Source organism: Lates calcarifer, unplaced genomic scaffold (genome assembly GCF_001640805.2).
Source record: "Lates calcarifer isolate ASB-BC8 unplaced genomic scaffold, TLL_Latcal_v3 _unitig_879_quiver_1960, whole genome shotgun sequence".
Lineage (NCBI taxonomy): Eukaryota > Metazoa > Chordata > Actinopteri > Centropomidae > Lates > Lates calcarifer.
In genome coordinates this window covers 1-25,979 of record NW_026118063.1, presented here as the reverse complement: position 1 = coordinate 25,979, position 25,979 = coordinate 1, and the positions used below count along the sequence as shown (strand labels likewise).

The window sequence follows — 25,979 nt, the reverse complement described above, 5'->3', positions numbered from 1 at the left end:
ATCTTCATCTGATGCATGTTATTGTAACATATTATCTCTGCATTTGAGTTTAGATTTAGGTTATGTGTATACTTCATGCATTTCCATACAACTCCTGTCATCCAGTCATAACTGAGTGGAGGCTTACAGTATACAGTATATATCAAGTAATGGAGGTTTTTGTTTTCGGCATGGCACGGGCAAAATCCATTTAAGCCGCCTAACCCTGACACCACAATATATTTGACCTTCGGTCTCATTTAGGATGGAAACCTAACTGCATTTTTAGGCCTCAGATGATGGTCCTTTTGGCCCTGAGAGGTGAATCTGTGCTGTAGAAGGCAAAATCCCTCGCTGTCCATCCCGTTTAAGTGTCTCAGACTTGGCAGAGGTTATAGCAGGGCACAGGCCTCTCCAGCACGTTGTCTCCGTCCACCTCAAACACGTAATCGCAACGGTGTGCGATCAGAGGAGCATCAGACAGAGCCACACTCTGGTTACCAAAGGAGATTACTGTGTCTCTCTGTAGGGAAGATGCAAACAACAGCAGAGTTAATTAAGATGGTGAAAGTACATCTCAAAAGGTTGGGTTTTTTTTCAAATTAAAGAAAGAATCAAAGCTTAGAGCAAAAATGACATGAATGTTTTTAAAACGGCTATGAAATTTCAAAATGATAGCATAAAAAGATGTCTTTAAATATTCAGTGTGTGAAAAGTGATGCATACATATTTGTAAACATGTTAACATGCTGACATTAGCATTTAGCTCAAAGCATTGTCTCTCAGAGATGCTAGCATGGCTGTAGACTCTGTGTCCTGTTTTCCCAAAATTGATCTTTGATAGTTTAGCTTGATATTAAATCTTCAGGGAAAGATTTCAAGTCTAGTTTTCAGGTGTTTAAATCCTCACATGTGCATGTGTACTTGACTTGACCCAATTTGAATAAACTGAAAATCCTCCTCACCCGTTGATAACCACCTCCGTTACTGGTAGGGGTGTTGGCAGCAGCCGCAGCAGTGGCTGCTCTCTCAAAGTCTTCTTGCATATGTGAGCCATAATCCCAGCAGCTAAGGCATCACCAAGAACATTGATCATTGTCCGGAAGCGATCACTGAGAAAGAAATGAAACAAAAAAAACATTTACACACTGTCCCAACAGCCCCCAAAAGACCCACTGGTACTTTTTACTGTTTATAATATCATTTTTAGTGGAACTTACAGAACCCAGTCGATGGCCACAATCAGTGAGATGTCAGCAGGCGGTAACCCCACAGAGGTCAGGACAATCACCATGGTAACCAGACCCGCTTGAGGTATCCCAGCTGCCCCGATGCTGGCTGCTGTTGCCGTGATACTGATGAGACAAGAGGCAAGATGTTAGAGGTGAAAACTAAAAATCATTTCAACACGAGAGAACAGAGAGGACAGTGTTTGTTCTCACCTTATAGTGACCAGCTGACCAAAGTCCAAGTCATACTCATTGACCTGAGCGATAAAGATGGCGCCACTGCCTCATACAGAGCTGTCCCATCCATGTTGATGGTAGCTCCCACTGGCAACACAAAGCGAGCGATCTGCCGGTCCACCCCACAGTTCTCCAGGAGACACTTCATGGTGATTGGCAGAGTGGCTGAGCTGCAGAGGAAGAAGACAAAGGATCTGGAATGAGGTACTTAGTGGAGGGACTAGACTACGTTTACATGACTGGGATAAAAATCATCAGTGCATGTATATCCATCTCTACTTACCTGGATGAGGTGGCCAACGCAATGACAAGAGCCTGCAGCAGCCCCCTGATAAGAGAAGGGGTTTTTGCGAGTGAAGAAGAAGTAGAAGAGAGGCAGCAGGATGAGGCCATGCACAAACAGACCGGACAGGACTGTGATGAAGTACATGCCCAGCTTCTCCCCAGGTGGGCCGGGTCGTGCATATCCAGGATCTTCCCGGCCACAAGGAACACAATACCGAAGGGAAAGTACCTGCATAGAGGAGAGAGGAGAATGTGTTTGAATCTTGGAACTTCATGAAAACATTTCAGAAGAAGCTCTTTCTTATTTCAACTTGAGGGTACCCTGTGGAGATTTTGATCAATAGTGGTGCAATGGAGCAATGTTTTTACATTTGGATCATTGTCTTGTTAAATCATGCAAAGCACATTCTTGCAACTTCTTTTGTATTATCCCACCAGCCGACAGTCAGTGGTGGTAATGTGGTAAGAAATGTAGCAACACACTGACAAAAGCAAGGAAGAAGAAGTCAGTGCTCGTACTCAAATGTAACAGCTTCTTCCCTGGCTCATGCCCTGTCCTTCCACCAAGTTTGGTTCAAATCAGGTCTGTACTTTTTGGGTAATCCTGCGTAATCCTGTGTAATCCTCCACAGGGAACCCTTAACAATACCCCTGCACACAAAGCCAGGTATTGGCTGAATGGTGATAAATGGTTTTCCGAATCTGGTGTGGAAGAACTTGACTCTCCTGACCTCAACCCCATCCAAACACCTTTGGGATTATTTGGGACATCGGCTATGTGCCAGGCCTTATCACCCAACTTCAGTGACGGAGCCACCTGCAGCCAAGCTCCAGAAGCATGGAGGATAAATGAATGAATTTGAAATGAGATGTTCTAAAATGTGTGTAATGTTCAGGTGGCCACAGTGTTTTCACAGATGTCCACATACTTTTAGTCATACACTGTATAGTACTATCCACCATCAGTACCATGTGTAGTTATACATCCAATTATTCAACATTAATCTTATTCATGAAAATGCCTCCTTGCTCCATTCACTCAGGTGTAATCAAGTGTCAGCCAGTAAGGACACTAAAGACGCCACCAGTAACTCTTCCCTGCGTCGTTGTGTGACATTTATTTTTTAGAAATAATCTGGCTCTGCTCTGTGGACTCTGTGTAGTCTGTCTATTTTTGAACGTGTGTGCATGACACAGTAGTGTATTTGTGAATGTGTGTGTGTGTGTGTGCGAGTGTGTGAAAGACAGAGAGGGATTGCAGTCTTACCACATAGCTGCGTTAATGATCTTCATGACGCACTCGTTGATGCACTGGCACACGTTGACCAGTGGTTGCTCCACGCTCTCCCATCTTCCCCAGCAGCAAACCTGAGAACAGACAGTACATTGACACGTGTAGTTAGTGATTATGGTACGCCTTGGCTTACCTCTGATACAGGGTTTAGAAGTTGTAACCAATTACTCAATTAAAGCTGATTCATGATTAGTTCATTCACAAATTATAGATCAAATATAAGCCATTAATAAGGGCAACGTTTGCTGTGTGTTAGTCTTACCCATGGTGGCCAGAGAAGATGACAATTCCCAGTACGTTCATGCCTTTGCTCGTACTGGGGACGATCTTATACTTGATGTCAGGTGCAGGGGTGATCTCCAGGAAGACTGGGTGGCCAGGCGTGGTTGTGGTAGTCGGGCAACATGACGTACACAGTTAGGCCTGAGGACTCTTGTTATATCAGAGTTTTGCACAATTGGTACCAATCTGTCCGGTACTAGAGTGGGATCAAGGAGAATAACCAGAAACATCTGTTAATATGTGGATGTTGAGCACTGAATTATATGAGCAGTATTTTTACAATCTAATGTGAGTTTCCTCCAGTTGTCCACTCACCTGTTGAAAAGTTGCCTCAATTAGATTTGACGGGATCATGTTCCTATAAAAGACAGTATACAGACAAATGCAGTATATTAGATCACGTCAGTAGTGAAAGAGCATTACAAATATTTCCAGTTTGGATGTATATTTTCCAGTTTAGTTAAAGAGCTCTTGTATATGTATATTGATCACAGGGGCTGTTTCCTCTCTCCTGGTACAACATGAGTTAACTGCAATAATGTTCATGAATTACTATGTGTTTAAAGTATACTGAGATACAAGATTCAAGAGAGTTTTAGGTGAAGTCCATTTTCATACAACACAGGAAAACAGAGGGAGGCTTTCACATCATAACAAGATGGGAGGTTGCATGGGCACAGCTTGCATCCTATACTGGGACTGTGTTTATACAGCATACGTCAGTGACACTGAACTCAGGGAGCAAGTTAGTCAAACACGTAAGAGGACTGAAATGTACAGCTGACATTTGGCTTACACCAACACATACAAACACCCCGGCCACAGCTCTCTAAAATAATCAGGTTTAAGGAGGAAAGTATTAGTGGATCTCTGACATGAATGGCCCTGCAGTAAGCCGGAGCACACACAGCGAACTGTAGGCTCCACCTCACAGAGCGTAGCACTGCCCAATTGACCTTCTGAGAAAGTGCTTAACAGATCACAATTAAGCGTCTCCCTATGTTTAGCCGACCTGCTGCATTGCGGTGACACTGCAACTATTTTACAAGCACTTTCGTCCTTCACTTTTTTAATACAATGTTGAAACACTTCCATTGGTGACAACAATAGTTTAGAGGTACATTCAGATGCTGATTTGTTTTGTTTTGCTGCCATTTTATTTGTTTTAACATAATTTTGAAGTCATTGGAGTTCACTCAATGTCAGAACAAACCACTTTTTCAGGATGTTTTGTTTGCTGAGGTTCTCTTGATTTTTGACTTCCTATTGTTTTGTTGTGAAACCTATTGTGTCAGCTTCCTGTTCCCAAGGAAGCACAGAGAATTTACAAGGTCTGAACTGGATCTGCACTGGTCTGAATTAATCTGTACTGGTTTTCTCCAGGCATTAACATCTTAATCCTGTAGTGGAAAATCTGGAGTCTTGTCTTAAAGTGAAGTGAAGGTGGGAATTACTATTTTCCAATTATCAGTCTAAAAATAGCAAAGACCCCAAGTGTGTCACTGTCTCTTCTTCTTGATTCTCATGTGAAATCCCTTTTGGAACACGCAACAAATGGAAGAAAAATCTGTTTACCAGGAAAGCCTAATTTGGTGCTATGACAAAATGCTGTCTAGTCCGGTTCTTCCTGCTCTTATGAAATGGTAAAGAGGAGGAACATCTTAACCAAGTTGACTAGAGGGAGAGACAATCCGTATTAGTAGTTTTTATCCATGATAGCGACGTGCCTCTAGGGATGGCAGTGATGGTTGGTCCACCATTTTGGTCCACCAGACCAAAACTCCTCAACTAATGGATAGGTTACCATGATATTTGGTACATATATTCATGGTACCCAGATGGTGAATCGTATTGCACTTATCCAGTGATATGTCAACATTCACCTGATGGATTGACACCAAATTTCACAGACATTCGTGGTTTCCATGAGATGAATCTGAAGGATTTTGGTGATCACTCTGACTTTTCCTCTACCATGATGTTGACATTTGTGGCTTTGATTAAAATGTCTCAACAACTACTGGATGCATCGCCATAACAGACATTCATGCCTCTCTCAAGTTGAATTTAAAAATCTTTATCTAGTACCATTAGTAGGTAAAAAATCTTAACTTGTCCAATATTTGACCAATATGGCTGTAGATGCTTAGGGAAGAATAAGTTAAATCACATCTGAATCATCATCTTTTTTTTGTTGTTCAAATTCCACAGGGAGGTCAGAGGTCAGTTACAGAGCAGCAACAGAACTGGTGGGGAGCTCAGCGTCTTTGTTCAAGTGACGGCGGTCATTAGGTTCACGTTGTCAATGCGTGATGTTTACCTGATGAGGTCCAGCAGAGCGTCAGCAGAAGTCATAACAGGTCCTGAGCTGGCGTGGTGACCGTCTTTCTCTGAGCCTGTCCCCGGGTGAATGATGAGCACCAGCACGATTCCCACGATGACAGCGATGAAGGTCGTCCACAGGTAGTAGGTGATGGTCAGGACTCCCAGCCGGCCGCTTGCCTTTGTGTCCATGGCTGACAGACCAGACATAAGACTGGATGGGAAAACAGAGGTGGGTGATTAGTCCTGTTTAAACTGTGAAATGTTTCGTTTCAAATCACCACCAGGATGCTCCGGACCTCTCAGAAATATTCTTTTGCCCAAAATATTTACATGGAAACGACACTGGAAAACTTTGTTCTCATGCTTCTTCTTTGAGAATGAAATGGAGCATCACATACAAACACTTTTAATTAAAGATAAGATTTGGCTCTCACATTTTTTACTGATCAGACAGATGGTTAATACTGCAATTGATGTCAGATGTTTATTTGTTGATATATCAGAGGAGTGACACATTTCATAGTCATTCTCTGACTGTGGGTCAGAAAGATGGTGACAGTTTCAAAACACTGCATGTGATTGCAGTTGTGTTTCACCTCTTCTTACCTGGAGGTGATGAGTGGCAGAATCAGCATCTTTAACATCCTCATCAGAAGCTCTCCAGGGAAGGAGAAGTAGATCTTGGCCTGTATATGAGAGAGAAACACGTGAAGCAAACCGCATTTTCCACTTTTACTGTAATGACCAAATAACATCCCACAGGTGAAGATCCTGTGGGGAGACAGGAGACATGTATAGCACAGTAATGCAGAAGTACATTTCAGCAACACAGTGTTAGTTAAATAAATCTGATACTGAGGATATTTATTTTGTATTATGTTTGATGTCCAAGGACTTGTAACACTATAAAATAGTCATATGTATATATCATTTATTACAATTTTGGACTCAGAAACTGGACAATAAAGATGTGCGTGTGTTTTGCAAATTGATTTACTGTTGATATCACAAAATTTATTTCTCATGCACTTTATTTTTTCTCATAGCTGTGAGTGTGGCCCTTTGTTTTAATTTGCCATTTGCATTCACTCTCACTTTAAGGATCTTGTATGTTTTATAGGCTGCTGCTGCCACAAAGGTTACACTGCTGAGCACTCTGGACACTAATCACTGATTCAGTCTCATAAGCTTCTGGGTCCAATTAGAGCATGTTACATCACTGTAGCATAATATCAGGAGTGTATTTGGCCTTTCACCAGACATTTTAACATTTCTAATTTGTTTGTCGTTAATTAAAACTACAGTAACTGATTTTTGGGCCATCAGTGGAAACAAGCTGTAAACACAACACTGATGTATTATTACCCTTTGAGATCAAGAAACAGTGTGCCTTTTTCAAAAATTTTTCTTAATTTTGAGTTTTTTTGCTTTTTTTGTGATTCTGTTTTTGGTCTCCACCAACTCCTCTTTAAGCCAAAACAATGAGTTAAAAGAAGCTATAAGACTCTCTTTGTGTTCATCACTTCAAACAATACCTTCCACATACAAATACACATTTTAATCAAATGTTATTGTAAAAATATTGATTATAGCTGCTCTCACTGTTTCTGCACTTCCTCTGTTTTCCCTGTTACATCTGATTTTCTGTTTCCCTCTTCACATATTTTCCATTATATTCTGTTAGCTTTATATAACATTGCCTGTTGTTGAATTTCCATCCACTCATCCATACCTGTGTGGACAGGTTGAGCGACCTAAGGACAAATCCAAGCACGCAGCCCGTCACCACAGCAAAGACTGAGAGCGTCAGAAGGCCATTCCTCTTGCAGTAGTCCTTCACATACTCCCTGATTTTCACCGACACCATATTATTCAACGACTTCTTCAACCCCTCCATCATGATTCAGGCTCGGTCCGTATCCTAACAGTCCCCCCCTCCCCCCTGACCTGAGCGACCACAGATATCCGGATCTCCTGGTGAATGAGGTAGATCTGTATGTATCCCACAAGATCCGAGGCGGAGGACAGCCAGTCTGACAATCTGATCAAATGTGGGTCCTGTTTCACACTGAGGAGCTCATCCAGTCTGAGAGAGGAAGCGTTGACTAACTGATTCCTGGTAAAGTGTTGCCTAAGTGGATTATCCCTATCCCATGGTAACACAGGCTCCTTCAGAGCCACTCAGGATTATTGAAGAGGCTAAAGACAAGACCTCAGCACTGATTAGAAAGCCCAAGGCATCCCATTCATAAAACAGGTGCTTGAACTTTGACCTCTGTGACTCAACCCTAGACAAACAAACAAGGTAAAACAACTTTTGCAGTGGAACTTGTTGTTCCTACATCCTCCAAACAGTATTGCTTTTGGTTAATTAACTAATCAGATTCTACAAAATCACAAGAAGTAAGTTACTGATGGTAATAAAAAAGAAATCTAAACAAGATAGAAGCTGCATCAATAAGTGAGATGTGACATCACTGATACACTTGTTGCTCTCTGGGGGCAAACATTGACGCTGGACTTTGATTCCACTGTGTGTGAGTGAGGGAACTGAACTCTGCAGGCAGGATTATCAGAGGGCAGAGGCCAAAGGTAAGACACCACAGCACCATCAGCCCTCTGTGTTCAGGACATGCCCCGGCACTTCATTGTCCTATGATCTCACCGTGACGTTAGGCTGTGTCATATAATAGATTGATTCTTTCTGTCTTTCTCTACACTCTTTTTTAATCAGTGGTGTAAAAGCAGCCAGTGTTAACAGTAACCATGGCATACTGTTGTTATCAGTCATCCAGGTTGTCTGGTTATTTTAGCGTGTGTTTGCATGCTTTGTTAATTCTGTAGTTGCCCCGCGTCTGCTGACGTCACAGTGTCCATGTTGACCTGGGAACAGATCCAAACTTGACTCTCTCCTGTCCAACAATGTCTGCACCTACGTCACCTGTAACCAATCCAATAACATTTAATCCTTGTGCATGCAGCAAGCTCACACAATGGTACGAAAAGGACACATTCTTAGAAACACTTGTTCGTGATTCTTCATGAACCTTCACCCCCGGCCCCTCCCTCTTCTCCCTCTCTGAATGAAAAGCTTGGGATGAAAAAACATAAAAACAAGAAATATTAGTTTCACTACAATGACTTGTAACAACTGACTGGAAATAGTGGAATAAATATAAATAGTGCTTCTGCTAACAAAAACAATCACCATGACATTAAAACTTTATGTAAGCTTTTTTGCTAAATTGACAAAAAGTGGTCTGAAAATTTCAGCAAAATGTGCCTTTATTTTAGTGTAAATCTGTATTTGGTGCTCGGTGAGGTTAGTGTGAGCTCTGTGTTCAGTCTCTTCTTCTTCAGCAGCTGCAGTCAGTTCCTGCTGTAACAGCTCAGTGTCTCTGCAGTCTGACTGAGGGAGGTTTTTGTACGACTACAAATCACTGTGTGCACACCCAGGCACTGTTTATTTCTTCATAAGCTGAACAGTAGTAAACTGTTGCATCCTCAGTCTGAACTCCACTGATGGTCAAAGCAGTGTTCACACCGTCTCCTCTGCCAGTAAATCGAGAAGAAAACTCATCTGTGGGATTTTTACCATTTCTCATGACTAACTTGGGAGTTTCTCCAGACTTCTGCAAATACCAGTGTACTCTACTTGTCCCATCTGACCATGTCTTAACCTTTGGGTTAGTTGTACAGGTCAGAGTGACAGTGGATCCAAGAGAAGATGTGATCACAGCAGGCTGAGTCACAGTCAACTGGCTGTTAGATCCTGAAAAAAGAGGGACACATGGTACATTAATTGACTCATAATAATATCTAGACTCTACCTGTTTGTTAAATCCAGTGGTTAAGTTATGTGTGTCAGTGGTTTTAGTGATGAAAATACTCTTCATATTTATGTTCAAAATAATCCTGACCTTTGAGGCAGCAGTAGAAGGCCAGTGTCCAGATGAGGATGGTGATGAGAGTCATGGTGGTTGTGCTTTCTGCTGTGTTGACTGACAGAGCTGAGTCCTGCAGTGTTGAACTCACAGGACTATAAACCTTCTCAGTTCACTGGAGGATCAGCTGACCATGCAAAGCCTCCTCTCTATGGAAATGACTTCTCTGCTCTCAACACACTGAAGGCAACGTGGGACACTGAGTCAGGAGAAATACTGCTTGGATTTACACTAAATATCATCTTAATGGAACAGAAGAAAATATTTACATTAGAAGTGCAGTTGAGGATTTAAGGAGAAGTTTATTTCCACTGTGGTTGGTATGATCTGTCTGTCTGCATTTAATTTTCTTAGACATATTTCTGTGGATAAACATTAAATTTCAGTTGTATTTGAAATGAGAGTTTGTAAAGCATTATTATTTAAATTCATTGTTTTCATTGTGAAAAACCTGTGAAGAAAAACTGACTTTGTTAGATGGAGACTGTCGTCCTGTGTCTGTCATGACAAATTAAGTAAATTGTGTATTATCACGACTCATTATATTTGTACTTATTTTACAATATATACATCATGAAAAATAAATTATTGTTTCAGGATCATACCTTATGATATACCAATAGTAAAGGAGATTGTTTTAGTTTTCTTTTTCACATTTCAATAGAGAATACATTTAAAGCATGAAATCATTTTGCACTTTTAAATTCTGGAAATGTTAGTTTCTGTTTGGACTTCTTGTATTTCTGATTGTTTTGTGGAGAAATATTTTCTGCAGTCAGTGGCTTCAGTCCAAGAAGAATGTAGTTTCCTCAGCCTCACCATAAGGAGATGGAATTAAATGACAATAATATAAGTCTAAAACTGTGTATGGAAGTATGTCTGTGAGTTTGTTTCAGTTTTATTTCGATTCATTGTGGTTCTGCTTGATGACTCTTGTGTTGTGTTCACTGGACCAGTTATTCTCCTCACAGTCTCTTCACCAACCCTCTGCACCTGCAGCAGGCTGTTTTCACTTCAGTCAAACTGAAGGAGGTTTTTGTACGACTCTAAATCACTGTGTGAACGTTTCATCACTATGGTAGCCAAGACAGTAGTAATCTCCAGCATCTTCAGCCTGAACTCCACTGATGGTTAAAGTGTACTGAGAACCAGATCTACTACCACTGAATCGAGACGGAGTTGCTGAGTTTAGAGTTGATGTTGTGTATATAAGAAGCTTGGGAGCCTGTCCAGGTTTCTGAAGGTACCAACTGAGATCAGCACCAATATCTGAGCTCCCTGTGGCGCTGATGGTCACAGTCCCTCCACGACTAACAGACTTGGATTTGTCAGTCTGAGTCAGAAAGTTGTTGGCAGAAGATTCTGAAATGAGAAATGCAAGAAAAATGATGAGAATCAGTCGTTTAGATCATAATAAATCAGAAAGAAATTGAGGCAACATCTGAAGCAAAACAGAAGGTTAGTTAATAATTTAACAATGTTAGATAAATCTTAAAACCTCCTCACCCTGACTGAGAAAACCCAACACGATCAGCAGAGTTATTGGAAACATCATCCTGATGCAGTTTTCAGTTTTTTGTGAGTGCATGAAAACAGTTCAGACTCTCTGTGACATGAGAACTTAAACTCTGAGGAGCAGTGATGCAGAAAAGTCATGCAAAATACATCTGGGCACACCTGTCTTTATGAAACTCAGATCAAGAGATGAGGAGGAGTAAGAATCAGCTACATCTCCCTGTGGACTGAAAAAGCACACGTGGAAATTTTTGCCTCTCTGGAAATTATTTGCAAAGTTCCCCAAAGGCCTTTGTGCTCACAAGTAGATTCACTCTGTCCTCTGCTGGCAGACCAGGGTCACAACAACTCCATACTGACATGAGGTTGATTTTTCCCTGAGCTCCCCTGTTCCTCCTTCTGCTGTGTGTGTCTATGTGTCTTGTGGTTGTGGTATCATTACCCAGCACCTGGCTCTTCTCCACACCTGATCTCAGTCTCCTCATCACCTGCAGTTGACGTACTCTGGTTCTCTTTTCTCAGATTCTTACAGCTCACTCAGTGGCAGCTACATATACAGCTGCTCAGGTTCACTTGCGCTCATAGTTATTCTTTTGTGTTTTCTCATGTGCATTGCTTATCCTTATTTCCTCTGACAGGACAGGACAGGAAAACGACGTATTAATTAGTGATCTTTAAAGGTGCTGGTAGGTGGATTTTGTCTCCTTTGGTCACAGAGAAGGGCAGACTAGCCTTTTCTCCTCTGCTTCCAGTCTTTATGCTAAGCTAACTGGCTGCTGGCATTAACAGCATGTATGAGTCCTGCAGTGTTGAACTCACAGGACTATAAACCTTCTCAGTTCACTGGAGGATCAGCTGACCATGCAAAGCCTCCTCTCTATGGAAATGACTTCTCTGCTCTCAACACACTGAAGGCAACGTGGGACACTGAGTCAGGAGAAATACTGCTTGGATTTACACTAAAGATCATCTTAATGGAACAGAAGAAAATATTCATATTAGAAGTGCAGTTGAGAATTTAAGTTTTTGTCCACTGTGGTTGGTATGATCTGTCTGTCTGCCTTTAATTTTCTTAGACATATTTCTGTGGATAAACATTAAATTTCAGTTGTATTTGAAATGAGAGTTTGTAAAGCATTATTATTTGAATTCATTGTTTTCATTGTGAAAAACCTGTGAAGAAAAACTGACTTTGTTAGATGGAGACTGTCGTCCTGTGTCTGTCATGACAAATTAAGTAAATTGTGTATTATCACGAGTCATTATATTTGTACTTATTTTACAATATATACATCATGAAAAATAAATTATTGATTGTTTCAGTATCATACCTTATGATATACCAATAGTAAGGGAGATTGTTTTAGTTTTCTTACTTTTTCACATTTCAATAGAGAATACATTTAAAGCATGAAATCATTTTGCACTTTTAAATTCTGGAAATGTTAGTTTCTGTTTGGACTTCTGGTATTTCTGATTGCTTTATGGAGAAATATTTTCTGCAGTCAGTGGCTTCAGTCCAAGAAGAATGTAGTTTCCTCAGCCTCACCATAAGGAGATGGAATTAAATGATAATAATATAAGTCTAAAACTGTGTATGGAAGTATGTCTGTGAGTTTGTCTCAGTTTTATTTCGATTCATTGTGGTTCTGCTTGATGACTCTTGTGTTGTGTTCACTGGACCAGTTATTCTCCTCACAGTCTCTTCACCAACCCTCTGCACCTGCAGCAGGCTGTTTTCACTTCAGTCAAACTGAAGGAGGTTTTTGTACGACTCTAAATCACTGTGTGAACGTATTACCACTATGGTAGCCAAGACAGTAGTAATCTCCAAGATCTTCAGCCTGAACTCCACTGATGGTTAAAGTGTACTGAGAACCAGATCTACTACCACTGAATCGAGACGGAGTTCCTGAGTTTAGAGTTGATACTCTGTATATAAGAAGCTTGGGAGCCTGTCCAGGTTTCTGAAGGTACCAACTGAGATCATCACCAATATCTGAGCTCCCTGTAGCACTGATGGTCACAGTCCCTCCAAGACTAACAGACTTGGATTTGTCAGTCTGAGTCAGAAATTTGTTGGCAGAAGATTCTAAAATGAGAAATGCAAGAAAAATTTTGAGAATCATCATTTAGATCATAATAAATCAGAAAGAATTTGATGCAACATCTGAAGCAAAATAGAAGGTTAACAATGTTAGATGAATCTTAAAACCTCCTCACCCTGACTGAGAAAACCCAACACGATCAGCAGAGTTATTGGAAACATCATCCTGATGCAGTTTTCAGTGTGAGTGCATGAAAACAGTTCAGACTCTCTGTGACATGAGAACTTAAACTCTGAGGAGCAGTGATGCAGAAAAGTCATGCAAAATACATCTGGGCACACCTGTCTTTATGAAACTCAGATCAAGAGATGAGGAGGAGTAAGAATCAGCTACATCTCCCTGTGGACTGAAAAAGCACACATGGAAATTTTTGCCTCTCTGGAAAATATTTGCAAAGTTCCCAAAGGTCTTTGTGCTCACAAGTAGATTAACTCTGTCCTCTGCTGGCAGACCAGGGTCACAACAACTCCATACTGACATGAGGTTGATTTTTCCCTGAGCTCCCCTGTTCCTCCTTCTGCTGTGTGTGTCTATGTGTCTTGTGGTTGTGGTATCATTACCCAGCACCTGGCTCTTCTCCACACCTGATATCAGTCTCCTCATCACCTGCAGTTGATGTACTCTGGTTCTCTTTTCTCAGATTCTTACAGCTCACTCAGTGGCAGCTACATATACAGCTGCTCAGGTTCACTTGTGCTCATAGTTATTCTTTTGTGTTTTCTCATGTGCATTGCTTATCCTTATTTCCTCTGACAGGACAGGACAGGAAAATGACGTATTAATTAGTGATCTTTAAAGGTGCTGGTAGGTGGATTTTGTCTCCTTTGGTCACAGAGCAGGGAAGACTAGCCTTTTCTCCTCTGCTTCCAGTCTTTATGCTAAGCTAACTGGCTGCTGGCATTAACAGCATGTATTTTTTTAAGTAGCTGAACAACATGTCATGTGTATTTGGTTTGGTGAATATCATAACAATCTTAGTTTCACTGTTTTGACCTGAAATAAATGAAAAAAATATGTTAGAAAACTGAAATATACCAATATAACTGCAAATCTGTATTTGGTGCTTGGTGAGGTTAGTGTGAGCTCTGTGTTCAGTGGTCTGTGTCAGAGTCTCTTCCTCTTCAGCAGCTGCAGTCAGTTCCTGCTGTAACAGCTCAGTATCTCTGCAGTCTGACTGAGGGAGGTTTTTGTATGACTACAAATCACTGTGTGATCGGCCAGTTACTGCCTATGTTATGTAGACTCTGACAGTAGTAAACTGCTGCATCTTCAGTCTGAACTCCACTGATGGTCAAAGTGAAGTCAGAGCCGCTTCCACTGCCACTAAACCGAGCTGGTGTTCCTGATTCACGTGAGCTCACATATGTTATTAGAAGCTTTGGAGGCTGTCCAGATTTCTGCTGATACTAGAACATACAATTACTAGTCAACTCGTCGTTGACTGTAAGTATCAGAGATTTTTTACTTTGTCCAAGTTATACCAAGATTTAGCAATGACTGAATATGACCGTGACTAAGTTCAGTTTTTTAACGTTGGAGATGATTTTTGTTATTTATTAAGAAAAGATGATCTCACAATCTGTGGACTTATTGTCTCCTTAAAATGTTTGACTAAAATGTACATTTTCTAACAAACTTCAATCATTTTGTTTTGATTGATTCATTTTGAAAAAGGCAGTATTGAATTAAAATGTGATGTGGATTCTTGTTAAACTCAAATATGATTTTCTCAGTAAACACAGCTCAGCTTCATGTTCACACTTCATTCATTTTACATGTAGTGAGGAGGAAGTGAAAGAGACAGATGACAAAGGTTTTAACTGTTTTCACATGAGTGTTTCAGCTCTGTCAGTTTGAACAGAAGAAAATCAGCACAGGGATGAGTTATTCACTGTCACACATTATCAAACACATATGAAGATGTCATCAATAATCATTATCATTGATCATTTTTAGCTTCATTTACACTTGAATCATGTGGCTGATATGATTGTCTTTCCTCCCCCCTCTCTCTCCTTCAGTGGGTGTGGTGCGGCCCACCCTGACTGTCCTCCCCCCCTCCAAAGAGGAGATGCAGCAGGGCAGTGCCACACTGGTGTGTCTGGCCAGCGGAGGCTTCCCCTCAGCCTGGAGTCTGGGCTGGAAGGTGGGGGGCAAAAGCAGCTCCTCAGGGGTGTCACACAGCCTGGAGGTCCTGGGAGGGGACGGCCACTACAGCTGGAGCAGCACCCTGAGCCTCTCTGCAGACCAGTGGAAGAAGGCGGGCTCAGTGAGTTGTGAGGCCGGTCTGAATGGACAGAGCCCTGTCACTCAAATCCTGAACCCTGACCACTGCTCAGAGTAGAGCTTCAGCAACACTTCCTGTCTGGAAATGATGCTGCTTCTTTGATAGAGATCTTCATCAAGCTTCACATCTCCTCTCTTCACATAGTTCTCTACTCAGTGTATTAGTGCATGTTGCTTTCTAATACTGATCTTCTACGTAATCTGCTTTATGTTCATTACTTTTCAAAATAAAATGAAATTTTTTTGGTTCACTCTAAAAGAAACATTTCTGTCGTCAGAAATATTGAGCAAACCTTTAATCATCATTTAATAAAACTGTGTATTATGATGACTTTGTGTCCTTGCATTTATTTAACAATATATCATTATGAAATACACATTTCTGACCATTCAGTATCATACCTGATAATATAATAATAGTGCACTAGATGGTTTTAGTTTTATTATTTTTTTCCATATGTGAATAGAAATTATTACATTTAAAGCATGAAATCTTTTGGAACTTTTAAAATATCAAACAAATAGGAAATTTTAGTTTCTGATTGTTGTTATTTCAGATTGCTGCAATCAGCATCTTTGGCCTAATCAATTTTTTTCAGCCTCACCATAAGGAGATGGAATTAAATGACAATAATATAAGTCTAAAACTGTGTATGGAAATATGTCTGTGAGTTTGTTTCAGTTTTATTTTGATTCATTGTGGTTCTGCTTGATGACTCTTGTGTTGTGTTCACTGGACCAGTTATTCTTCTCACAGTCTCTTCACCAACCCTCTGCACCTGCAGCAGGCTGTTTTCACTTCAGTCAAACTGAAGGAGGTTTTTGTATGACTCTAAATCACTGTGTGAACACTCCACCACCATGGTCACCAAGACAGTAGTAATCTCCAAGATCTTCAGCCTGAACTCCACTGATGGTTAAAGTGTACTGAGAACCAGATCTACTGCCACTGAATCGAGACGGAGTTCCTGAGTTTAGAGTTGATACTCTGTATATAAGAAGCTTGGGAGCCTGTCCAGGTTTCTGAAGGTACCAACTGAGATCAGCACCAATATCTGAGCTCCCTGTGGCGCTGATGGTCACAGTCCCTCCAAGACTAACAGACTTGGATTTGTCAGTCTGAGTCAGAAATTTGTTGGCAGAAGACTCTGAAATGAGAAATGCAAAATTTTGAGAATCATCATTTAGATCATAATAAATCAGAAAGAAATTGAGGCAACATCTGAAGCAAAACAGAAGGTTAGTTAATAATTTAACAATGTTAGATAAATCTTAAAACCTCCTCACCCTGACTGAGAAAACCCAACACGATCAGCAGAGTTATTGGAAACATCATCCTGATGCAGTTTTCAGTGTGAGTGCATGAAAACAGTTCAGACTCTCTGTGACATGAGAACTTAAACTCTGAGGAGCAGTGATGCAGAAAAGTCATGCAAAATACATCTGGGCACACCTGTCTTTATGAAACTCAGATCAAGAGATGAGGAGGAGTAAGAATCAGCTACATCTCCCTGTGGACTGAAAAAGCACACGCAGAAATTTTTGCCTCTCTCGAAATTATTTGCAAAGTTCCCAAAGGCCTTTGTGCTCACAAGTAGATTCACTCTGTCCTCTGCTGGCAGACCAGGGTCACAACAACTCCATACTGACATGAGGTTGATTTTTCCCTGAGCTCCCCTGTTCCTCCTTCTGCTGTGTGTGTCTATGCGTCTTGTGGTTGTGGTATCATTACCCAGCACCTGGCTCTTCTCCACACCTGATCTCAGTCTCCTCATCACCTGCAGTTGATGTACTCTGGTTCTCTTTTCTCAGATTCTTACAGCTCACTCAGTGGCAGCTACATATACAGCTGCTCAGGTTCACTTGCGCTCATAGTTATTCTTTTGTGTTTTCTCATGTGCATTGCTTATCCTTATTTCCTCTGACAGGACAGGACAGGAAAATGATGTATTAATTAGTGATCTTTAAAGGTGCTGGTAGGTGGATTTTGTCTCCTTTGGTCACAGAGAAGGGCAGACTAGCCTTTTCTCCTCTGCTTCCAGTCTTTATGCTAAGCTAACTGGCTGCTGGCATTAACAGCATGTATTTTTTTTAAGTAGCTGAACAACATGTCATGTGTATTTGGTTTGGTGAATATCATAACAATCTTAGTTTCACTGTTTTGACCTGAAATAAATGAAAAAATATGTTAGAAAACTGAAATATACCAATATAACTGCAAATCTGTATTTGGTGCTTGGTGAGGTTAGTGTGAGCTCTGTGTTCAGTGGTCTGTGTCAGAGTCTCTTCTTCTTCAGCAGCTGCAGTCAGTTCCTGCTGTAACAGCTCAGTATCTCTGCAGTCTGACTGAGGGAGGTTTTTGTACGACTACAAATCACTGTGTGAACAATGGTGCACTGCTTATGCTATGTGCACTCTGACAGTAGTAAACTGCAGCATCTTCAGTCTGAACTCCACTGATGGTCAAAGTGAAGTCAGAGCCGCTTCCACTGCCACTAAACCGAGCTGGTGTTCCTGATACAGGTGTGCTTACAGCAGCTATTAAGGGCTTTGGAGGCTGTCCAGATTTCTGTTGGTACCAGGACATAAATTCAATATTAACACCATCCTGGCTGTATTTTAAAACATCTTGGCTGGTTTTACAGGTGATAGTGACAGTGGATCCTGGAGTAAATGTCACTACTGGAGGCTGAGTCACAGTCACCTGACCGCTGCATCCTGCAGACAAAAACAAATCATTCATTTATCAGCAGAAAGAAATGAGAGAAAAGGCAGCACATCATGTTTGAAATGTTGCTGAGTAAATGAACCTGTAAAACAGCAGCAGGCCAGCGTCCAGATGAGGATGGTGATGAGAGTCATGGTGGTTGTGCTTTCTGCTGTGTTGACTGACAGAGCTGAGTCCTGCAGTGTTGAACTCACAGGACTATAAACCTTCTCAGTTCACTGGATCAGGATCAGCTGACCATGCAAAGCCTCCTCTCTATGGAAATGATTTCTCTGCTCTCAACACACTGAAGGCAACGTGGGACACTGAGTCAGGAGAAATACTGCTTGGATTTACACTAAAGATCATCTTAATGGAATAGGAAAAATAAATCAGAAGGAAATTTGAGGATTTTCAGGATCTGGATTAAAATGGTGTCACTTCTGTTGATACAATGTGTGTATTTCTTTCCCTTGTTTTTAACTGTAGGGTATGTACACATACATTATAGTTTTGAAAGCTTTTTTTTCCTTTTTTTTTCTTTCTTTTTTTAATTCTAAATATTTTTGAAGCATCCTGTTTCTTGTAAACTTTAAAGTTGGTTTTAAAATTGTTTTTTATATGACTGGGGAAAATGGTTTGTCTTTCAGTACTGAAACATTCTAAAATATTGACTGAAATTAAACTAATTCGTTTGGAAATGTCAGGCCACGTGAGTTTAACAATTGTGTCCATATGAGAAAGTATTGATTACACAGTTTTAACAATTAAAAGTGAATTTTCAGTGGATAGTTTCTTGTTGACAGTGCAGGAGGTTTTTGTACGGCCACTTAATGACTTTGTATCACTGTGGTTGACTTTTGGTGGAGGAACCAAACTCATCATCCACTGTAAGTATCAGAATTTTCTCATTTCTACAACAGAAAACATTAAACTAAATTTAGCATCTGAATGTGAAGAAATAAACATTTATTTTTAGGTATTTTATGTGACATGGATATTTTTTGTTATTGATCAAGTCTGACTGATATCACATTTTGGATAAATATTTTGCAGAAATGAATGTTTGTTTGATGTAGTATTATAGACAATGATATAGTTAAGTATAGATAATTCAGATAATTCAGTTTTATCATAATTAGTTTTAACTGAATATTTGTTTAACACAGTGTTTGTGAAATTTGTCTGTGGAAGATTTTAGCATTTAAATGAAATCAGGTGTTTTTTTAAAAAAAATTTTGACATTGAAACAATTATTAAACTATATTATGCTGATAAAGAAGTGAGTGAGTTTAAATGTTCATCAAATCCAGTTTTAGTTTGCGCTCACAGTTCGTTAGTTTGATGTAGTGAAGAGGAAGTGAAACAGACAGATGACAAAGTCTTTAACTGTGTACAGACATTACACTTTTCTCCACAACAACATCATTGCAGAGATGAGTTTTTACTGTCAAACATTATAAAGCAGATATGAGCATTTTGTGTAATGATCATTTATGAAACTTGCTAAATGAAATTTTACCATTTTATGTGTTGAACCTTCATTTTATCCCGTTTCTTGCCTCCTCTCCTCTGTCTGATCACAGTATCATAAAACACAGTGACTCCTCAGTAGTGTTAACCTCTGTCATGTATCATAAGTGTGTCATGTTCAGCTGTGTGTCCTACAGTGGAAGTTAATGTGCTCCTTGTGTGTCTCTGCTCTCTCCTCCAGCTGGCTCCATGGTCAGGCCCTCAGTCTCTCTGCTTCCCCCCTCCTCTGAGCAGCTCTCTGGGGGCTCGGCCACGCTGGCCTGCCTGCTGACTGGCTACTCTCCTCAGGGAGCCGTGGTGAGCTGGGAGGTGGACGGTACAGCGGTGACAGAGGGGGTCCTGGACAGCTCAGAGGAGGAGAAGAGCGGACGCTACAGCAGCAGCAGCACCCTGAGCCTGAGCCGGGAGCGCTGGATGAAAGGAGAGCTGTACTCCTGCAAGGTCCTCCATCATGCCCACAGTCAGATCCAGTCCCTCCGCAGGAGCCAGTGTGAGGGCTAGAGGGGCTGAGTGAAGCCCAGGACAGGAGCTGTGTGTGGGGGGAGCAGGAGGAACACACCTGCTGCTCTCATCCATATGAGTTTTAATCTTTGTAGAGGAAAGTAAAGCTTTGTGTGACAGAGAACAACACTGCTGCAAAGTGTTGGACAACAACATCTTAGAGAGTAATGTGTGGAGCTCAGCAGCTGGATGTGAGTGTGCTTAATAACTGTCTGACTGATGTTTTTGCTAATAAAGCTTCAACTGATACATGACATGATGAAGTGTTTGGTCTTTTTTCCCAGCCAACATTTATCAGATAACTTACTGACTGTAAATGAACAGACCATGATGTGGTGTCATTAAATTTTGAAAATGTCTTCTTTTTTTCTTTTGTTACAAAGTTAGCCATCTAAAAACTGAATCAATATATTAGTGTGAATCTGTATTTGGTGCTTGGTGAGGTTAGTGTGAGCTCTGTGTTCAGTGGTCTGTGTCAGAGTCTCTTCCTCTTCAGCAGCTGCAGTCAGTTCCTGCTGTAACAGCTCAGTGTCTCTGCAGTCTGACTGAGGGAGGTTTTTGTACGACTACAAATCACTGTGTTAACACATCAGCACCACTGATTTCATGGTAACTCTGACAGTAGTAAACTGCTGCATCTTCAGCCTGAACTCCACTGATGGTCAAAGTGAAGTCAGAGCCGCTTCCACTGCCACTAAACCGAGCTGGTGTTCCTGATTCATGTGAGCTCACATATGTTATTAGGAGCTTTGGAGGCTGTCCAGATTTCTGTTGATACCAGAACATAGCTTGATCTCCATCACTGTATGTATAAACATCTTGGCTGGTTTTACAGGTGATAGTGACAGTGGATCCTGGAGTAGTTGTCAGTACTGGAGGCTGAGTCACAGTCACCTGACCGCTGCATCCTGCAGACAAAAACAAATCATTCATTTATCAGCAGAAAGAAATGAGAGAAAAGGCAGCACATCATGTTTGAAATGTTGCTGAGTGAATGAACCTGTAAAACAGCAGCAGGCCAGCGTCCAGATGAGGATGGTGATGAGAGTCATGGTGGTTGTGCTTTCTGCTGTGTTGACTGACAGATCTGAGTCCTGCAGTGTTGAACTCACAGGACTATAAACCTTCTCAGTTCACTGGATCAGGATCAGCTGACCATGCAAAGCCTCCTCTCTATGGAAATGATTTCTCTGCTCTCAACACACTGAAGGCACCGTGTGTATTCTCCTCAGTCATTATCTTTGTGTTTATTCTACTGTATATACATCACAAGACAAGAATAAGTCTAAAAACCGTGTATGGAAATATGTCTGTGAGTTTGTTCCAGTTTTATTTCGATTCATTGTGGTTCTGCTTGATGACTCTTGTGTTGTGTTCAATGGACCAGTTATTCTCTTCACCAACCCTCTGCACCTACTGAAGGAGGTTTTTGTACAACTCTAAATCACTGTGTGAATGTATAATCACCATGGTAGCCAAGACAGTAGTAATCTCCAGCATCTTCAGCCTGAACTCCACTGATGGTTAAAGTGTACTGAGAACCAGATCTACTACCACTGAATCGAGACGGAGTTCCTGAGTATAGAGTTGATACACTGTATATAAGAAGCTTGGGAGCCTGTCCAGGTTTCTGAAGGTACCAACTGAGATCATCATCAATATCTGAGCTCCCTGTGGCGCTGATGGTCACAGTCCCTCCAAGACTGACAGACTTGAATTTGTCAGTCTGAGTCAGAAAGTTGTTTGCAGAAGATTCTGAAATGAGAAATGAATTTAGTCTTTGAGAAGAAATGTTTTGGGTTTTTTTTTAAAGATGGCAATGACTGGATTTGCACCAGACATTTTCAAAACCTCCTCACCCTGACTGAGAAAACCCAACACGATCAGCAGAGTTACTGGAAACATCATCCTGATGCAGTTTTCAGTGTGAGTGCATGAAAACAGTTCAGACTCTCTGTGACATGAGAACTTAAACTCTGAGGAGCAGTGATGCAGAAAAGTCATGCAAAATACATCTGGGCACACCTGTCTTTATGAAACTCAGATCAAGAGATGAGGAGGAGTAAGAATCAGCTACATCTCCCTCTGGACTGAAAAAGCACACGCGGAAATTTTTGCCTCTCTGGAAATTATTTGCAAAGTTCCCCAAAGGCCTTTGTGCTCACAAGTAGATTCACTCTGTCCTCTGCTGGCAGACCAGGGTCACAACAACTCCATACTGACTCTCAGGCCTTAAGTGTTTTCATGATCTTGAAAACAAACTATACATTCAAACAGAGACTATGAATTTAAATCAAGTCTTCATGATTCTGGCCCTCTTCCCTAATATAAAATTGTTGGTATACAGGAAAAAATTAACTATGAATTCTCAACTTTAAGCCAACACAGACAGTAACTCTCCAAAGTAATGGAACAAAATGTGAAACAGTTCTTCTGGTAATATAAAATATCATCATGATATTGAATTGTGCTGTAAGTTCTGTTATAAATTGGGTTGAAAGAATCAATGTAATGTGTTTATATGAGAGTGATTCTGTATTCAGTGCTTGGTGAGGTTAGTGTGAGCTCTGTGTTCAGTGGTCTGTGTCAGAGTCTCTTCCTCTTCAGCAGCTGCAGTCAGTTCCTGCTGTAACAGCTCAGTGTCTCTGCAGTCTAACTGAGGGAGGTTTTGGACCACTACAAATCACTGTGTGAACACCCAGGCACTGTTTATTTCATGTTCACTCCGACAGTAATAAACTGCTGCATCTTCAGTCTGAACTCCACTGATGGTCATCACAGCGTTCACTCCGTCTCCTCTGCCAGAGAATCATGAAGAAAACTCACTTGTGGGTCTTTGACCCAGCTTGATGACCAACTTGGGACCTTGTCCAGGTTTCTGCTGATACCAGTGTACTCTACTATCTCCATCTGACCATGTATGAACCTTTGGAAGTGCAGTTGAGGATTTAATTATTATTGTAGTTATCATGTCCACTGTGGCTGGTATGATGTGTCTGTTTATCTGCCTTTAATATTCTTTAAATGATTAATAATATATTTTAATGATCTTTATCATTAAAAATGATCATTTTCATTTAACCACATATCAAGTGGTATAAATTGTGAAAAATATGACTTTGTTATCAGGAGATCGTGATTGTTTTCAATGGATAGATGCTTGTTCACAGTGCAGGAGGTTTTTGTACGGCCACTTAATGATTTTGTATCACTGTGGAGAATTTTTGGTGGAGGAACCAAACTTTATCCAACATTGAGTAAGACTTGAATTAAGTTCTGTTTCTGAATGTAATTTTTGCTATTTATAAAACAAAGCTGATCTCACAGAGCTGACTCTTTTAGTCTTCAACCAAACATCAGACATCAGATTGGGATCTGGGAATTAGGAGGCAGGGGTCAACATCCCAGGTTCTTTGTCATGTTCTTTGTCATGATGGAGAGAAAAGCAGGAGTAAGAGTGGGCTACATTTCCCTATGGACTGATTAAGCACATGGAGATATGCAAGTCTCTCTGTTCCTCATCTTCCTGCTGTTTCTGTCTTTGCAAAGTTTTTTAAGTGCCTTTGTACTCATAAACAGAGGCACACTGCCCTCTGCTGATACTCCAGGTTCGTTACAACTCCATATTGATCATATTCGTCAATCTGTTAATCCAACTGCAATATTAGGAAAGTAAACCATACATTCAAACAGAGACCATGAGTGTAATCTAACCTACCTGTTCCGACACTTTAATTTACAGAAATTAATTATTCTTAAACTCTGAGGTAACTATTTGCATCAATAGGCTTAAATGTCTTATTTGCAGCAAGAAACCTCAGTAACATTAATACCCAATCTAACTGGTCTATTGCTATCAGTCTATTGGTATACGGGGTAGAAAAAGAACTTTCAAAACAATAACTACTTAAGGTACTGAGAAAAATAACATCTACCAATTCAATTAAAACTGAGCAAACTCTGTCTGCTGATGAAGATCATGTGATATGATTAAAAGGTTCAAAACAGCCACTAAAGGGTCCATGAGGTGACTGATTTGTTCACTACATTTATACTGCTTTTAAAACAAACAAATTTCTTACTCAGTACAATGCAGATTTATAGACTACAATACACTACCCAACAGAATATAGAGTAGTTTAAATCAATACCTAAACTAGCTATAACATTTGAATGCTGCTTTTGATACATTGAGCATAAAATCCATTGTATTAAATCATGTTTTACAGCTTGGGGTTTTGTACCCCATCCAGGAGTAATGACTTCTCTGTAGCAAAGCTGTGAAACATGTCATTAATTCAAAATCTGGTTTCAACTTAACAAAAATGGAAATGTCAAATGGCAGATTAATAATGTTTATGTGCTTTAACACTTGAGTAAGTATATTTACTCAAGTGTTACGTCAGCACAATTTTGAGGTACCTGTACTCGAGTGCTACTTAACTGTGTACTCAACTCCACAACATTTCAGAAGCAATACATTGTACACAGCAGCTATAGCTACTACTTATTTTTAAGATTAAGATTCTCTCTATCAAATACGTTTATAAAATACCATCTATTGTTGTAGTTTAAATCAGCAGTTCTTGTCCTCTTTGGTTTTTGACTCCTTACAAAAACAATGTCTAGTTGTGGCCCCTTGTCACATGCTTCACAAATCCATTAGTTGTTAGCAGTTCCACCAAAGAAAGATTTCCCTGTTAAACCACTCAGGTGGTTTAATCTAAGTAACGTTTGCTACAAAAAGAGATACAGTCCTTGTTTGTTCATTTTTGAACAAAACAAGGTCTGTGGATTTTGGCTCCCATCACCTACACTGAAATCGCATTAAGGAGAAATCTGTTCATGGCCAGTAACAGAAGAATGACTACAGCCAGCAAAAACTGCTGCTTTGATTTAAGACAGGCTTTGAGAACAATTCCTATATTACAAATTGTGTAGCTTTTATTTCTTTCATTTCCCATTAATCTTGGTGAAAATGCTGATCCTTTAAAGGGCCCCTAAATTGGGAAACACTGGACTTAAACCCAACTTTCAGTAAAGCAGTTGAAACTAGCTCCATCTCGAGCAGCCACAACTATAAAATGCTTCTGCTTCTACTCAACTCTCATTTCAACAGAGTATTTTACAGTGCAGTACAGATATTTACTTTTACTTTAGTAAAGGATCTGAATACTTCTTCCACCTTGAGTCCACAGTACAAACCGTTTATTTTAATCACCTGCTTCAGTGAACGTTACTCACCGGAGCTCTGTGATTGGTCAGCGGGCGACTTTCAAACCCCGCCCCCCTCCGACTGCCACCGCAACTCGGCGGAGTCAGCAACCAGCTCAGGCAGCGGCCAGTTTTCGGGCAAAACTATCAATCCAAGGTTAGTAAAATAACCTCATGTTTTATTGCAAATACCTCAAGTATCGGCACGTTTAACATTTGTTTGGTTTCTGTGCGGTTTGTGTGCACCACAGGCTCAGGAAAGCCCGAAAATGAGTCACTTTAAGGAGCGCTTCGTGACTCTGCTCCATGAGAAGAACTTTGTAACTGATCAGTTGGCAACGCTGGAACAAAAAAACGGGAGTGAAGAGGGAGTATATCGCTTTGGGTACGTTAACAGCTCGGTGAAAAGATTTTTAAAAAGACTTGGTTAACGTGCTTGAATGTACTTAAACCTGCTGGAGAGAATAATGAACTTGGATAAGGACTTAACATCGCCTCCAAAAATGCATTCTTCGTGTGTAGCAAACAAGCCACAAGCTA

The 25,979-nt window shown here is 40.6% G+C and overlaps 1 pseudogene and 2 gene segments (V, D, J or C); 2 read left to right on the top strand and 1 right to left on the bottom strand.

Moving 5' to 3' along the window:
• Nucleotides 1-73: 73 nt before the first annotated feature.
• On the bottom strand, nucleotides 74-8,043 carry LOC108880246 (excitatory amino acid transporter 5-like; annotated as a pseudogene).
• Nucleotides 8,044-14,485: 6,442 nt separating this feature from the next.
• LOC127142191 (immunoglobulin lambda constant 1-like) lies at nucleotides 14,486-15,815 on the top strand. The segment is given in 3 exon segments: nucleotides 14,486-14,549; nucleotides 14,609-14,641; nucleotides 15,220-15,815. Coding segments are annotated over 3 exon segments (420 nt in total).
• Nucleotides 15,816-18,696: 2,881 nt separating this feature from the next.
• Nucleotides 18,697-20,479, top strand: LOC108880249 (Ig kappa chain C region, B allele-like). The segment is given in 2 exon segments: nucleotides 18,697-19,081; nucleotides 19,906-20,479. A coding segment is annotated over 1 exon segment (312 nt).
• Nucleotides 20,480-25,979: the final 5,500 nt, after the last annotated feature.